Consider the following 17,901-nt stretch of genomic DNA (forward strand, 5'->3'; position numbering starts at 1 on the left):
ATAAGTTTTTCCCAAAACAAGGGATCCCTCCAGGCTGTAGCGCACACTCAGGAGAAGCTGAGAGGCCGTTACGCAAATGATTGCCTATGCATTATGGCTCATGAAGGTTAAACAGCAGCCACGTCGAACATGACGTCATGCGTTTTGCTGCTTCGCATTTTGGCCCAAGTCCACGACTGAGGTGTACAGCCCATAGATTTACGTACTGTGTTTTATACCTGCCCCAAAGTATTGATTTCAGGAAAGTGCTAACAGTGAAAACGTCCTATGCCGCTATTGTTCGAAAGCGACGTCAGACGTGACGTCATGATTTCTGCTGGGTCAAGTGCATAGGTGCATCATAACGACACGATTCCTCTGTACGGTTCACAGGCACAGCCAGCCGACCTTATTCACGAGCGAAGTTTCACGTGACGTCATGCGTTCTGTTGCGTCATAGGTGTCTTGTAACTACGCGATTCAAGGCCACAGAGACAAAGTAGTTCACAAAACGAGCGACACTTTTCGTTTTTTTCCTTTTCGCTGAATAAAGAAAGAGAAAAGAATGTTTTTTTATTGGCTTTAGCTGAAAGAACAGCCTTGAAAATTTCAGAAGAGCCATGCTTGCAAACATGCACTTTGCATGTAGCGCGTATTGGTCAATCGCGAACAAAGACACACACGGTTTTCATTCAACGACCAATTTAATGAGCTGGTCTGGCCGGTCCTTATCCGCGCCTATCCAACGAAAAGCTATCTTACGTTAGTGAGCCATGATCACTGCTCGTCAAAGGGAGCTCCCTGTGTATAACAAGCTGCTAAGGTAATAGGCTCAGCGCGTGGGGCAATACAGCACAGTGCGCTGTTCGATATTGCGTATGTAGAGAACACGTGCTGTTCTTCGTACTTTAGCGAAATTGTGCGCACGCTTTCAACACAGACTCGAGGCTGCCAGCGGAATTACGGCATTCAGAGCAGCAGAAAAGCGCGGTGACTTTGAAGTTGCTTTACGAAATGCACATCGAACCTCGTTCCGGCACGGTCCGCGGAAGCCGGATGCTGTGTTCCGTTCTTATTGCGGGGGAAAAATAAAATGCCCTCCGGTGCACTTTTCATTACGCCATCCAACTCGACGCGGCGAGTTCTTCTGAAATTCATTAGGCTAGCTAGTTTTGGTTTGTTTGCTTGTTTTGCTTTTAGATTGACGCTCCCCTTTCTTTCTTAATCCAGTCGACGTCCAAATTTATATCCGTTTGGATAAGTTTGTTAGAATTGAAATGCGCTTCTTTAATATCATCATCTTTCCCGTTGTATTGGTGGTTAACGCATGGAATTTATTTCGTGTTCCGTTGCTATTTGCAGGCGTCAACATGTCGCTCTCGGCTCAGGATCAGCTCATCCCCTCTGAGCAGCATGGCTGAACAGCGCAACGGTTCCTTCTGCCTGCTTCCGGGCATCGTGCAGAAGAAGTAAATACATCGCAGCGGATTACGTTTCCGCTTTCCCGCAAACAGCTGACTGAGAATCGCGAGCGTGCTCAAATCATTCGCGGAAAGCATTGCCTCCCGTGTCGCAAGAGATGCATCTATAGACTCGCATGCAGTATACTATACTTCTGTTTCAGGTACACGACACTCCGGAAGGAAGCCAAGAAAAACGAAAGGTCGCAGCGTTTCCTCGCAGTCGTCCAGGGGCTTCCGGTTCCTTACGGAGAATGCGAGCGGAATGCGATCACTCCGACTCTTTCGTAATAAGACAGGCGAGTGGCCTGCAAGAACACCATGCGTGGATATCGGTCGCGCTAGCTGCCATTGATTACAATTCGTCCGCAGAGATTGGCGATCGCATCGAGTGTTTGACGTCATCGTTTCGGGCGTGCTGCATACTTTGAGAAGACATCTGTTACGCAGCCGGAAATTGCAGCGTGCCGGTACGCGGAAACCCTATTTTGTCGCCGATACAGCCGTGCCTGAAAAGGAACGAATCCGGGGTGCGTGTATTACGACTGCGTTGACGAAAACGAAACGGCGAGCTAGTGGAGAACGCTTGGGGTTGCGAGAAAGGTATTGCCAAATAAAGCAACGGAAGGATCCAGTAATGGTACGTGCTGTCAGCAAGAAATGAAATGCGAACAAGAAAGTTGAGCTACGAAGAACAATATAAGAAGCTCTTAGCCAAGGGAAGCTCAAGACTGCAACGAATGGTAATATCACTCCGAAGGCTCGAAGACTCTTCTTCAGGAATGGTAAGCAGCCTCGCCGGTATTTGCTCTCCAGGAGCTAATATGTTCGCACTTTTTTGTTACCACCTCGGTTTTCTTGTTCACGTTTCATTTTTTTTCTGATGTACATGCTGCTAAGAATGTGCCATGTTGATTAAGAGACGAAATACTGCGCGCTAAAGAAACATATTTGCGCTGTGTTCTTTATTCCAAGGTATTTAGTCATAAAAAACTTTGTTCAAACTGAGTAGGAAGGTATTATATGGGACCGAACACGATCCTATGACTATACCCTTTACTCGCGATTAAGATGAAGGTGAGAAAGAGAGAAAAAAGACTGCGCTGTTCCGAGTTTCTTTGTTCTTTCGTGCATACCTTCTTGTTGCCTTTCAGCCGGAATCAGACGATTGCGGCAGAAAGTGATAAAAGTAAACGACGTTTTTGGAGAGAATCCTCCCGTACCATCCCCCTCCAGCGCGATTCTTTATCCCCCTCCCCTCGGCTACTAACCTTTGGCAGCTCAGGTTATCTTGGAGCCCCCTCGTTAAATCGATCCACCGGTGAACCTCGCGCGCCTCTTGTGATTATACGCCCTGCAACGACACCTGCCGAAGCCGCCGCCGGTGACGCCCACCTAGTGAAGAGAAGGACGCTTGCCGCTCGTAACAGAGCGCTGCCCGACCGACCACTTTCGCCGGCGCTTCCTCGAAACAAGTTGCCGTACCGCGACGGCGCCCTTCTCCCCACTCCCCCTCCGTGTGACGGCCGGCACCGCCGCATTCCGGCCGTGCTCTATTGGCGTCCAACAGCCGGTAGCTGGCTGATGCTGTGCGCCGTGTACACACAAAGACAGCTGGCGTGTGCTTCGGCAATGCGGGCAGCAGACAAGGCGAACGGGGGAAATGCGGCGAGGAAGGAGGTGGCGCAGGTTGCGCGGAACGTTGGCCAGAAAGCGGCAACCGGCGGAGAAAAAACTGCCCCGGCCACGGCAGCCTTCCTCCTCCACGGCGACGACTCGGGCGCCGAGGGCAGCGGCAGATGGTCAGCGGCGGTGCCTCGTTTGGCGTAGTGTCGAAGAAGGGGAGGGGGGGGGGGAGGGGTTGAAGCAAGGCTTCGGCAGATGTGTGCGTGCGTTGTGTGCGCGCTCACAGGATGGCGTGCCAGCGAGAACGAAGCTTTCGTCAGGGCCAAGCAGCATGTGCGTAGCCGGAGCTCTCCTTCACGAGTCGCTGGTTGCGTTTCTGCATTGCCGACCATGGGTGTCCGATGGATGCCGGCGGCGCTTCCATGGACCGACGCCCTGGGGCCTTCCTTCCACGCGGTTCTTGCATCCCACGAGAGGGGCCCGCACGGCTGCTGCTGCGAACGGCTTTCGCGAGGTTTCGTCGAAGAGCGAAGCCTGCTGGGGTCGGTGGAAAGCGCACGCAGGAGTAGTGCTGGGGCGGTGATAGCAACTCTTTCGTCTGCTCTCTCCAGACGGCCCACGCAGAACACTATGGCGCCATAACTTTATGCCGCGACCACGCGATGTGAAACTACTGTCCGCCTCTGGGTTGCGTCAGCGCTGACCTCCTCTTATGTGTTCTGTACTCTGTGCCTGTGCGTCGTCCGCCGCAGACTGTATGGCGGCAAAATATTGAGTCGCACCATCTCGACCGGGTTTTGGTCCGTTCATTTACCACTTCCGGTAGGAGGACTCTGCTGGGGTCAAACAGGGGCAACTACGCGGCATCGCTTCGCATACTAAGTTGGGCACAAAAAACTGACCGACTATCATGTCATCTGTGCTGTCGAAAAACTGAACGAAGATCGTCAACACTGTGAATAGATATTTTCTGCTACGAGCCTCTGATCTTTCTTTCACTACATGTCGTTGACCTCGCGAGTGAGCGTTGCACCATTTGACTATTGCTGCAAGCGATCCTGACCACGGTTTGGGTCCGTGCGCGGAAATTAGCTATCGTTTACTCACGACATATTGCACCATCACAGCATGTGATGGTACCATATATATGCTGGGATGGTACATATGGTACCATCACAGCATGTGAAGGAGCGCACCGCGTAGCGGCAGTTTATTCGCTTCACAAACGCCCATCCCAATCCTCTCAGACAGTGTAAAGGTGCAGCATGAATGATCGTTATGGCGGAATGCGGAACGCAACAGCAGACTCAGTGGCATGTCGCACTGATGCTACTCAGCCGCGTGACAACTCACGGGCGGCCGCATTCCTTGTCAGACCGGCCAGGCACGCAAACACACTCTTTCTTTTTTTTTTTTCGGAATCAGCTGGCCCAGCTTAGCTCTATTTCCCTTGTATACTTAGTGGTTCAGGCAGCGAACGATTTCAATCGTCAAATGTTTAAGGCTTTGTTCTGCAATGGACGCAGCCTAATTGCGCTTGATGATGACCGTGATAATGTTTGAGGGCGCAGCCAATCAGTCTTCTGCAAAAAAAATGCTCAAAGAATACCTCACCCCTCGCATAAACCTATAGCCCGGTCTCGATGCGCATGCCGTCACCAGCCCAGCCAAATCGCGCACTGCTGGTGGAGCACGGAATCGAACCGAGGACCTCCTCATCCCAAAACCGCAGAGTTAGAACACGGCTCGTTAGCGCACAGCTAGGATGAAGGACTATGTTATTTATTCTCTAGCCATTCTGCACTTAGTTCCTGTTCCTGCCTATAGCCTATAGGTCCCTATTTCTTTTCATAGGGTGAAACCGCGCACAGCATATGCAGTTCGATTAACGTTAATGAACGGCTCGCCTTGATGCTTGCCTGATTTTTCCTTAAGCTCGCAGCCCGCCTTTATACTGAAGGAAAGTCACAAAAATAGCCCTGAACGTTAATGCGACGACCAGATTTGTCAAGCGCGAAAAGAAAAACAAATCCAGGGAAGCCCCAGCACACGTCAGCACATCCTATTTCCTTAATTCCATCACACGTGCGTCACACCGCAGGTATTTGTCACGGTCGGCTAACGCAGCCGTTGAATCATATATGTTTCATCCTTCTGTTCTCCATTTGTCCTCGGCTCAGCAGTCTCGCGGTAGTTGCACTTGATCGCTAAGTTAATAGGTAGTGCATGCAATGCAGCTGTGCTTCAATGAGCGGCGTAGAATTTAACGACTTCCTCGACTTCAGAGCTGATGCTTCAGTGAAGGACGCCGCATACCTGACGTCATCCTGATGTCTATATCTTCCGTCGCGCGTGGTCGCTGCCACACATTCTGCCTTGTAACAAGACTTATTGTGGGTTCGCCCTCGCAGTCAAACAAGGAATTCCAAGTCACGGACGCATCAATGCGTCGCATGATATGCGGGTATGCTTTGCAGTTGAAATTACCTTTCCCTGGGGCTCACTCTGACCTTTAAAACCCCCCCTTTTTTTTCATTTCTTGCTGCACAAGAAACTTCCGCACAATTTTCTTCAAGGAATTGTGCGTATAGCGAAGGCGCTAACGAAGTACTGGTCGGTCATGGTGCAGTAGCAAAATTTGCGATTTTCGGTGAAATCTAAGGATTTTGAAATGTTATACGAGCACCGCTGGGCTTGGAGTGTCGCGGTTGCTTTTAAAACCGTCTTCATAGCCACATTCCTCGCACATATGGCTGTGTAAGAAGAAGTTACGCTATGAAAAAGTACGATTCTTTTGGTTCGCTCTGCAGTAACATTAGAAAGATCGCAAGGAAGAGGAAATTACGAAAATAGAAGAAATTATCTCTGAGCGTGGAAATTTCTGCCGGCCAGTGGTTCCCTCTCTGTTCCCACGGGGAAAAGTAATTCGCGACGGCTCAGCATCGTCCGCGGCGGCGGGGATAAGTGATACAATTGCACCAGACGCTGACGTTAAACATTCCGCGCGCGTTTGAAGTTGAACCTCCCCATCTCGCCGACTTGGGCAATCTCATCACTGCAAAGCGCGAGCGTGGCTCATATATATTCGCTTCGTTTTTTTTTTTTTACTTTTTGTCGGTTTTAGACTCCGAAATATTCATCCACATCTTGATATAGCAGAAAAAGAATGGACATGCGAATAGAAATGGTACGAGAAAAAAAAAAAAAGAAAGGTTGTTTCAAAGGTTCCACAATAGAAGCAAAAAAAAAAAACGAGAACTAATTCCGAGAAGAAGCCTTCGTCGGCGAAGTCTTTGCTCCTTATGTACAGGCGTGCGAAGCGCTTGCTTCGGCTGCCTCCGTGGCTATACGCTCATCTCTTTGCCGGCACAGAAGGGATCACGAGAAGAGATGGATGCACAAAGCGGCATGGGTGGATTTAGCGCAACGCCACGCGTGTGTGTGTGTGCGTGGCGGCTTCACCCGTCTCCCGGAGTGGGCTGGCAGCGGGATTGATGGGTGAGCTTCGCGGCGCCGACGCTCCAGCGGTCTTCTTCAGTCGGCGCCCGCACAAAGATCCGCCATCACAGGAGGAGCCGATGCCGCCGCGTTAAACAAGACCAGAGGCGACAGCACGACGCGAGAGCTCGGATGCTTCGCCAAGGAGAGTGAGAGCTGGGAAGCAGATCAGCAGCGTCGCGTTGGCATGGGTACGCAAAGCTGGGTTTGTCTCTCTAAAAGGGTTCCGGCGGCAGAGATAGAGAGCATCTGCTGTGTCGGTGATCGTGAGCTCAAAGGAGCGCTCGGTGGCCGCATGCCAACGACGCGAACTGTGAAAAGAGAGAGAACGGCCTCCTCTCCCTTTTCCTTGCTCCTTCATTGAAGGGGCAGTCTTCGTCAGAAGTCTCCAAGCCGCAAGGTGTGTGGTCTGTGGCACTTGGGGCAACCTCAGGGGCTCCGGATAACTGGAAGGTGACATATTGTTTTCCCAACCGCTCCGGAGCTTTGGAAACTTGGTGAACCCTGCATACCCTTGCTGATCTAGGGACTTTAGTATATACCACACTGCTTGTCTCAACAGCAAACCTTGAGGCCTTGCGAATTTTCACCGATATAGTATGCATGCTCAACCAGCCGTTTAAGTTTTGACATCAGAAAGAAAAAAGCACAGAAGCTCAAACCATTTAGTGAATGTGAATTAGTGAATTTAGTGACCAAACCATTTAGTGAATTCCCCTCTTCAATGCCCTCGGGTCTTGAGGGCAAAATAAATTAAATGTCCCTGAGCAGACTACCCACCCTAGAGCTACTTCTGTCGCGCCTTTGGTGTTGCAAAGTGCCAGACAGGGAGGAGGGCTTTAGCTACCTCAGAGCGACAACAGCGCCGCCAGAGTCTGGCGGCGGGGCGCCCAAATTGTTCCACGCCAATAGCGACGCGCCTCGATTATTTCTGACAATGGGCGCGCCCAGTCGTTGAATGCAGGTACAAATTTAAACTCGAGTGCCATCCCGAGGCCCAAGGGATTCCAATCCGCGGAGAAAATGTGTCTCTCAGCTCTGATTGGGGCGCGTCGCGGGATTACACGCGTCAGCGTCTTTTGTTTCTCTGAAGTACACGTCGCCCATTGCAAATGCGCTCTCTTCGAGGGTGGTCGATCGGAGAAAGAGCGCCACGAAAAAGAGGAGAGGGAAGTAAAGCGGGCAGTTTAAAGTGGCGAAGGAAAGGCGGCGACGCCTTTTTGACAGACCGCGCAGAGTACAATTGCTGACAGGTCCTTTTCACGCCGCGACGCACCACTGCTGTTGCCGCCGGCGCAGCTGCTGGATTCTGTAAAGGCGCCGGCGGTCGGATTCGCAACGAGGTGCAGCTCCTAGCTCGGAACGCGCTGTCGCATCATCTGTGTCGTCCGCACTTCGTTTTCTTTCTTCCTTCTTTCGCTTGTTTCAATGGCACAGATTCTATTGTTTTCGCTTCGCTCTACGGTTTTGTACGGCCCGGAGAAGCTCGTCAAGTTCTACGTGTTTACGTGCACCTCGGTACTATTTGCTTATAGATTGCAGCGCAAGGCATTCCGTCTATGATCATAATTACACCAACACCGCCTACGTTATCATAATGATAGCCATCATCATCAGTTATTACCATAGTCATCAACATCATTTTGTAGCTGAATGAGTGGGCCTCAAAAGGGTTGGTCATTATATATGGAACCGATAATTCACTGTACAGAACACACACAACCTCTGTTTAATCTTTGCGTCTGCACTTTGGCTGAGTGCTGCAGCTGCCGTCATATAGCGGACCGTTGCCTCTCGTATGTACAGCCATAACTTACGGCACGCGAACGGAGCGGTCCTTTGTCAGTGATAGGCCGTAAAAAGAGCGGGCCATATCAGTACACGGGAACAACATTATGGCTAAAATGTAGGTCAATGTCAGGACGCCGTCACTTTCAGAGTATATATGCCAGGCTCAGACATGAAGGACAATGCACGAGCATGCTACAGTTTCCTCGCCCCTAATGCGAGTTGTTTGCATAGAGAGTCTATCAATCCTAAAACGTTGCAAAGCTCTGCTTCCCTAAAATTTGACCCCCCCCCCCCAACCCCCATTTTCCCCCTCTATCCAAATTCTCTGCCCTTGTTTTATTACCAAAAAACAGAGGACCCAGAGAAGTGTATGCTTCTCTAACCAAGTCGTCATACTGAAGCCACCATCCCACCGACTCAGAAGACTGGTTAATGGAGGAGTTCCCGCTTTCACCTCGCTTTGCAAAGCATGCAGTTTTGCAGCTCTATCGTAAACACTTTTATTACAGCTCATGTATAGGTTTACCGGCGATAGACGTCAGCGGGTGCTAAGCTTCAAATCTTCATTTTTCCTTTCCGCAGCCCTCACTGCTGCACTCCCTATACTTCCCTCCGACCGCCTTATCTCCAAGCCGCCGTGGTATTTCCTTGAACCGCTTCAAACGTTCCAAGAACCGGAGAACAAAAAAACACAGTGGAAGATGAATTTGACGCCACGGATAGCGAAAAGAAAAGCAATGCAAGGAGCTTCCACTGTCGTCGGTCTGGCTAAGTCGATAAGCTCGTTCCGTCAGGTGGACGCTGATTTACGACTTGGCCGAGATAGGCAGCTGCTCGCGCAGTGTCCTGTGGCCGCCACGCCAGTGGCTCGTATAATGTTTTTGCGAGTCCGGCGCGTTGACGCAGTACGTTGATATCTGGCTAAGTTGGTTGCCTCGGCTGATAAACGACCTCTGTGCGCGGAGAGGTAGATTTGGGAAGCTTTTCTTTTTTTGTCTTTTAAAGCGTCACCTCCGCGTAACGCAAGGAAACCTCTGCGCTAAGCTAATTAAAGGAGAAGCAAGAAAAAAGAGCACGATGAATATCGGAGGAGAAAATACATTTCGTCCACGTTAAATTTTTTGTCCTTTTCTTCAGTAATTAGCAGGCATGACCCCTGTCCCACTTTCAGCGACTAATGGAGAGTATGATCAATGTTAACCAGGAGCTTCGCGTTTTCATTGGTGATGGTCAGAAATACCTGAGCAATATTGAAACGATTCCGGAGGGATTGTTCAGATAGATTGCTAAAATACATGCACTAAAGGAACTACACTGATTCGCATTTGAAGCACAGACGTATAGTTCCGATCTTGTCACTTCAAATAAGCTGTGTGGTCGTTGTATAGAACCGCTTACATCGTTTGCCAAATCAAACAAGACATACAACGTTCACTGAAGCGTAAAAAGAGTCGGTGTGAAATCGAAGGGTGCGGACAAACGGCGCGCGATACTTCCGACTCTCTTGTTCAAAGCCACGCCCTATCTATACACGAGATCTCAACGTTCGCAGCATGACAATGTTAGTCACAATATACAAAGATAAAGAATATACCAAGATAACGCAAGAAAACAACGACCAGGATGCACTTATATACAGTTCCTTTCCTGTTAACGATATGGACGGTGAACTGACGCATCTATTCTCCATGCTATTTTTTCGGCTTTGACTGCACGCCCTCTCCGTATTCTTTTATTTATTTTGCTCTCCCGTAATGCAAGTTGAGCAATAAACTTGCCCCATTAGCCATCCCCGTCAGGTATCAGACATACAATCTTGCTAAGTTGTAGCACGCTGCGTTTTAGTATGATGTTAAAATGTTTGTATCCGCAAATATTGCGCGCCTTAAAGAAGTGGCGCAGTTCACAGCAGACGAGACAGCACCGGCATTCGTAAATACGAGCCACAATCAGCAGGCCTGCCTAGCTACTCCTTCACGTCACCATCAAACGAGGCCCACACTGTATTCCTAGCTGTCTTCCTTGTCACACTCAGCTGTTGCAACCGCGGCAACTGGCGAGCTGCCTTACATATAGCCACTGCCTGCTGAATATATCTCATCCAGCACCAGTGGGAAGTCGGAAGGCGTGTTTTTTCTCGCGTTACGCCACGCGTCATGGCGACTGATGGCCGACCTCATCAGCCTCCAGTCGACGTCGATAGAAATGGAAACACTTTCGTTCCAGACAGCACCTGACCCGCAACGACGGCTGATTCGAAGCGCAGATGCTCTTCGTCGTTCTTTTACCGCTGCTTGCGTTGTGATGAAACATGGGACTGACCGTTTTCATTCTCACCTCAGTTGACTACGGAGGAGGTCATTTTTTTTGCGTGTGTGTTTGAGTCTGCTTTTTTTCATTCCTAGTGTGGCGCACACAATGACACGTATCAATCTTTGTTGCAGACACTCTCATAACCAAGAACCGCCGCAGTGTACATACATCGCAGTGCACACCGCCCCGTAGCGGTGTAGACTGCAGCTTCCCCGAAGCTCCAGACAGTTGAGGGGAATAGTACTCAACACCACCTGAAGGCAAGACGATCCAGGGCTGCATAATCGGCAATGGACAGATACTATAAGCTTAGTATAGAAAAATAGAGTGAGACCGGAAGTAGGAACCCTTTTGCTACCCTTTGCGATGGCGCAGTGGCAGCCGTCGCCTACAGATAATCAGCATAACTCATGTTACACCCTGGCACCACAGTGATCATTGAAGCACCACACTACGGATCGAAGACTGCGGCGGCCAAGCACTAAGAGCTCAGCGGCCTCTTAACGAGATCTCATGGGCGTACTAGCGTCACGCGGTTAAATAATCGCTTCGTTCGGCTTTCCTGGGGAGACGACAGATGTCCCATATGCAGAGTGAAGCGCGGCCCAACTATCCAGTGCCGAAGTCAGCTCGTATTCCCGCAGCCCAAGGGCGTTCACAAATTTGACGAACAAAGAGTGTCTGCATTAATTAAAGGTAGAGGGGCCGGGAGGGGGGTGTAAAGAAAGAAAGAACGGCCGACTAATTTCAAGCAACCGCAGGCCATGAACCCGCGCAGGAAGCACGCTTCGAAGTCGACGTCAGATGCACGTGAGTGGCGAAGCAATTAAGGATTAGTCGTGTCCGTCGCAGCCGCGGTCCGACGTGACCCGGTGCGTGTGACACGAACCGCAGCGCCACCCCCCGGTTTTTGTCGCGGTCAGAACGGGGAGTCACGTCCCTCGCGTCGAGCTGGCCGGTAGCGCTGATTTGTGGAGTCCGCGGCGTCTGCAGCCGCGCTTCCCGGCTGACCCAGAAAAGTCAGCCTGTCCGAGCGGTCGCTTGTCTCTACACGCAGGACGTCGTTATCCGCCATCTGGGACACGACCACACACACAAAAAAAAAATGAAAGGGGAGAAAAATAGACCCTTTGTGGCTTTCGGGGCGGCTGATCATGTCGTGATGGAAAAGACGGAACTCTAATTATTACCGAGTAGGTCACTGAATACTCCATCGACTCGAGACCATGGTAGCATTTGGTCGAGGCCCGATAAGAAGGAAAAAAAAAACATGTTTGATTGCGTCTGCACTCGCTTGGAGAGTCGGCGAATCCGTGTACAGGCGAAGCAACGGGAAATAAGGCGGAGCAGCAGAAAAATAGGAGCACCCCGTTTTTTAGCTCGTCGGATTTTCGTACTGTTGGCGCGCCATGATTAATTGCCAATTTGCTAAGCTGTCCTCGCTACTCGAATCTGTAAAAGTTCACAAATGCTCCCAGCTAGACTGCATTGAAAAAAAAAAAAAATGTAGTGCCGAGCACTACGCGTCATCTCTCGATCGAATAGAAGCAATTTGTAAGATCCCATCCTCAGCCCTTATTAATTGAAAGATAAGCAGTAAACATAAGAAATCACTTGACTGAATAAAAGAGAACAGCGCTGCATAGGTATAAGCCGACGACAAGTGATGAGCGTTCAATTCATTGTCCTCTCGTTTAGAAGAGCGTCAAGGATGTTATTTTGCCCGAACTTGAGGTCCAGAAGCAAAACGTTGTCCTTCTGAACCCCAGTGAACAGCGGAGCTGACATTTCCAACAATTTAATTTGTTCTAAGCTTCACAATTTTCCGCGCGCCGTCCGTGAACTATGACCGTTCAAGGGTATGACGCCATATATGCAGATGTTGTCATTCTCTACTTAACAATCATAGGATTCTCGGGAGTCCTCATAATGCCACGCAGTGGTGCAGCGGTTAAGCGATGCGCCACTGCCCTGCGAAGGAAAGTACTGCCACCACCGGTTGGACTTGTGCGATCCAGGTTGCTCTTTTCAGCAACTTCTCGCGACCAGACATTCACTTAAAATCACAACCTGCCATAGCTGGCAGGTTGTGCTGGAATGACGACACACGGTCACGTGACCTAGGTTTCTTCTCTGGGGATCTTTCGCTAACGGTCAACTACGCCTGACTTTCCGTGACACGAGGTCCCTAACCCTATCACGCCAAGATTTGCCACGCCAACTCAGCACGACGACAGAGAATCTCGCTTGCGATATATATTGACGGATTGTCGGCCGTGACAAAACGTCTACTTCAAAAACAGGCATTACGGCAAGCCAAGCTCTCAACAGATGTCGTTTGTCAGACCAGGACCCTGAAGAAGTCTACGCCAGCAAGAGGCCTCAGCGTTTGGAGGCAGTTTAGAAGGGAACGTGTTGAATGCTCGTCGCCTTTTGTTTGAAGAGATCGTGTTGCGACGCTTGTTGTCTTTAAATGAAGACTTCTTTTGTTGTTGTTTTTTCATTCACGCTATAGCGTTAGTTGAGCAGGTAATGAGCTCGTGGTTTGTTTAATTATATAAATCGAGGCTATGAGTGCACAGATGGCTACTTATGTCTGCCAGCTAGAAAGTGTGAAGCCAACCGTAATTTAAGAATCTCGCTGTGTAACTGCCCTGCTGATTTTATTTTTTTTTGTTCGTTTTAGAGAGACTATAAAGCCTGGATCAAAGAAAACTGATTTGAGAAAAAATTTCCTTAGGCTGCGTTTGTGCCTGTGCCGGTACTACAGATCAAATTTTTGACGACCTCAGTTATATTCGAAAGAAATTGTGAATTTGCAGCAACTTTTTGCCGAAATATATTTATTTAACTACATTCCCACCTAGAATCCGCAATTGCGCAGATTGCGCGCAGTATATGAAAGGGGCGTAGGAGATAACCACGCTTGTCCGATCTACTAAGTGTAAAGTCAGGGACCAGTTATTACAGCAACTCAAGAAAGCCAAATCTTGAAGCTGTGTGCGATATTATGCACGTACAAGAGACATAAAGCAGGAATAACCTGGAACTGGTTGCTCGTTCTCAAAAGGCATGTCTGAACCCAGATGCGGTCCATGCAGCCTCTCAGTTACATTTATGTTTCGTCGTTACAGCTAGCCTCTCAGTACAGTCTATTTTTCGTCGTTACAAGCTAATTGATGACCCGGAGATAAGTTCATGCTTAACAGCGTTATCATGTACGACAGAAAGCCCCGTGAAATGCAATCCAGATCTCCTGAATGATCATGACCAAGGTTGATATTCGTCACGTGTAAGAACCACCTCTTGAAAACTGCACTAAACAGCTTTTAAAGAAAATATGTTTTGAACCTTTCGCCTTAGAGCAACGGGTTGCGCGCGTTCCACGGAACAAGTTATTGGTGACGTTATGCAGAGGTATGGAGCGAAGCACCTTAAAAAAATGCCTAAACTTTCAAAATTCTTGTCTGACGTCGTAGCAAGCTATGCAAATGAGGAAAAAAAAAAAAAGAAACTGCGAAGTGTAAATAAACGAAAGCAAAACAGCTCAAAAAAGAAAGTGCTCCTCACGCAGGTTCTTATAAAAAAAATAATAACCAGATAAAAGAGCTTGTCAAAAGAGTCCATCTCGTTACCCATCAGCGCTGATAAAGCGTGAGCGGCCAAGAGATGGCAACATCAGAGCCAAGATTTGTTACGGCAAAGATCTTTCCCAGTCTGACTCACCTTGTGCACAGCCGGTAGGTAGCTCCTCTTCACGGGCTCATTCATGACGGGGTAACTCCAAAGCACGCGCCGTCGCGAGCCTGTGTTCCGTAGGCAGCACCGAGATAGCAACTGCGGCGACAAGCGGCGGCGACACGGCTTTACCCAAGCGCTGGCGCGGATTCATGCACTCACGTCTGACGCACGGGCACTACTGTTCCTTGAACAGTGGACGTCCGGCGGGCGGGCTTTGTCGAAGCGCGCGCGCGCGCGACCGGCACGCGACGTACCCTCCTCTCTCCATATTGAGAGAGGAGGTGACAAGGCTCAACCAACCAGCACTCGCCATTTTTTCGCGCCCGAGCGCCATCTGGCGCTCTCCACGTAGACCGCGCTGCAGCCGTCGCTCTCTTGCCTCATCGTGGTTTGTACGCGTGCGGTTGAGGGAGGGAGACGCAATGAAGGGGGCGATACACGCGGAAAGCGAGGGGAACACAGCTATGAGCGCTCAATGGTGTGAATAGGGCTTGCGTCGCTTGATTTCCCTTCCTCGGCGATAAAACGTGTTCGAAACATGTTTACTGTTTTTCTTTAACGCGATTCGCGACGTTCAACACCTGTCATTGCCCCCGCTTTGTGCTAGTCTGTTTATGCATTTCGTTTCGAAACAAAACTAGTTGCAGTAATGACGGCATGGTCCCAAACCTGTCGATAATATTTCACGGTATGTTTCCGAATTTTTTTTGGTGGTGATAAATCGGTTGTCATCGCCACGGTTCGTGTTATCTACTTTTCTGTGAACGGGACATGGTTTGCATGACTTCCGGTAAATTTCATGGGGATTGCGATTTATGATGATTTATTAATTAAGAAATATGTGCAGCGATTTTCGCTGCCCGTGGCAATATTTTCTTATTTTGTGCGCGCGTGTGCATCTTCATAGAATGTGACTGCATGTAATAAATAAATATGATCAATTTTCACTCTAGGTCTCGCTTTTTTATAGCTATTTACTTTATGGTGCCCACCTCGTATGGAAAAAAAAAATCCCCACTTGGTTGTCGGGAATGAAACTCCACCGGGCAACTGTGCCAGAGGTACCTGGTAACATTACGCTTGTCTACCACATGCATAATGCAACGCTGACATTTCTACGCGGAAGCAAATACAAATCATGTGAATAGAATGTTTCCAGATGTAGCGAAATAATATATATATATATATATATTTTTTGTCAGGAACGGCACTAATTAAGTGCCGCGCCTAAGACAACTGTACGTTCATTCTTTGCGGTACAGAGAAGAAAAAAAAAACGTCTAAATTACACTGCAAGGAGCTTCTTTCCTTTCTTCATCAGAGAACAAACAGTGGCACTTCTCCGCACGACACGAATGTTGGGCAATTACGCCCGGACTCCGAAAGCAGTAAACGTTTGTTCTGGTGTACCAGACGCGGGCTTTTCCTTTAACGCATAGGAAGCGAATGTTTCAGCAAATAATCGATATGCTTGGCCTTTTTATCTGGCCTCTGCGATGCACTTGCGAAACCAAAGTAATGGAGACGTCTCCAAAGAGGGTCTTACCGAAGAATTACGGTTATCTCACAGTTGCTGCTCAGAGTACAGCATCCCGTTTTGCCCGTAAACAAAAGGATGTCCATCTCTTGCGCATTTATTTCTTGGCGGCTACATTAAGTCCGTTATCTACGGTTTGTTACAACAAGGTCGTTCCCTTTAAATGACCTTTTTTTGGTTTACGTCATGAAGCGTTAGCTCCATCAATACAATTATACTCCACCAATACAATTATAAAAGAAAGGGGTGCTGAATATTAAAAACAGATCAACAGGAGCGGATGCTTTGAGGCGAACAACAATTTCAGGACGACAAACAAACATGAAAGCCCGTACACTGCTTTTCCCATCAATGTATATGTTTTCTTTTTCTCGGTACATCTTGACTTTATTGAACGCCCCTATTGGGAGTCTCTTTATCTTCAACTTTCTCTCAGAGGGTGGTAAATAAACACCATAGTCTTGGAATCCTTTTTATTTTTTCTAGTTGCTTTGTTTCCCTAACCTTATACGATTGCATTTTGCTTCTGTCTCTGTGCCTTTGTTGCCTTCAGAAACCGTGCACGTCGTTTCCTCCTGCATTCTCAACGCCTTTAACTGACCCGACAGCCATAAAGCTCCGCGGTCCTTGTCTGCGCGATAAAGAAGCAGCAAAACAGTCTGTGGATGCTTTCTCTCTAGGGCTTAAGCTGCGTTCGCCTTTGGAGTCGGTCTCATTAATTATTCAGAGAGCGATCGAGAGCGCCGCGCACAGAGGGGAAAAGAATGACGGCCCGTTCCCGTGATGTCCTCGGCGGAATGAATACGATGCCCAAGGGATTATGAGCTGGCTGACATTCACTCAGCCTCGCCAAAAAGGCGAGAAACGGTTCCGAGAGAACAATAGGAGTGAAGAAAGAGGAGGAAAAAGAAAAAAAGGGGGAGGAAGGGGGGGGGGGGGGCAAAATGTCTTCATTCGAAGTCTTGGCGAATCAAATGTCTCCTCATGCTCCGTGCACATCATTTACTAGCCAGGTCCGCTTACTTATGGCATAGCTTCCTAAAATTCCAGCAGCGATTGCATCACTGCAAATGGTTTTACATCGCGCAGCCTTTCTTCTTTCGCAACGGCGCATAGTGCTCGGAACCAGCCTGTGAAAGTCTTACGTTCAATTACATCATGAAAAGAACGGCGCAATCTGAGACGCACACATTAAGACCAAGATCGGGCAATTTGTCTTCCTCTTGTTCAGAGTATTTGTTTCTGTTGTTTCTTGTTCTCGACGGGTATTTTCTGAATCGATTTTGCGCCATCTGCGTATTTATACATGGTTAGGCGGAAATAAACTTCCAGTTGATAGTTAGCGTTGTGTTCGTCTTGTTCTTCATCCTTGTGTTTGTGTCTCAGGACAGTTTTCTTCTTATTTCTTTTTTCTTGCCTATTATACTCTTTGTGTGTTTCAGATTGCGCTATTCGCTTCATAATGCTTCATAATCATAACCAACTAACCCGCCAAAACGCCTTAATGCATTTCAATTACTGCGGTTGAGCACTGCATAGGAGTATCCTGTTGATGTGCAGGTTCTGTAAAACAAATAGTAATGGACAGCTACGTGTTCATCATATAATTAGAATTTATATGTTATATTTGGCATTAGACATTGTCATCACTTTGGGAGGTTGTTCAAAGCGTTTTTTTTTTTTTAATTTCAAACTTCCGCTTACCTCTGCAGGCACTGATGAATGCGTGATTCCGGCTGGTGCATTTATACTGACCGTCTCCACGCTCGCGTTAAGCGCGCCAATTCAGAGCACAGACGCTCAGGATCACGAGAGTGCATTTCTAGGTACCAAGAAAAAGCGTTTCACCACAAGATTCTCGGACATGTAGCCTGGGCTGAAGAGGGTTGTAAATCGTAACGGCGAAACCACGCAAAAAGAGGTCTGCGCCCGTAAACGTGCCCAGGAACCACCACG

The 17,901-nt window shown here is 48.7% G+C and overlaps 1 protein-coding gene across 1 annotated transcript in view; it reads right to left on the reverse strand.

The window, feature by feature from the left end:
- The window catches only part of LOC149372349 (uncharacterized), a 46,831-nt gene extending 32,226 nt beyond the window's left edge, over positions 1-14,605 (reverse strand). The window contains exon 1 of the mRNA XM_089586132.1: positions 14,394-14,605. Within this exon, the coding sequence (XP_089442258.1) occupies positions 14,394-14,438 (45 nt within the window). The 5' untranslated portion in view covers positions 14,439-14,605. The remainder of the gene's footprint in view (positions 1-14,393) is intronic.
- Between the last annotated feature and the right edge of the window lie 3,296 nt (positions 14,606-17,901).

The sequence above is a fragment of the Amblyomma mixtum genome, chromosome 1, assembly GCF_055824585.1.
Source record: "Amblyomma mixtum isolate Tamu chromosome 1, ASM5582458v1, whole genome shotgun sequence".
NCBI lineage: Eukaryota > Metazoa > Arthropoda > Arachnida > Ixodida > Ixodidae > Amblyomma > Amblyomma mixtum.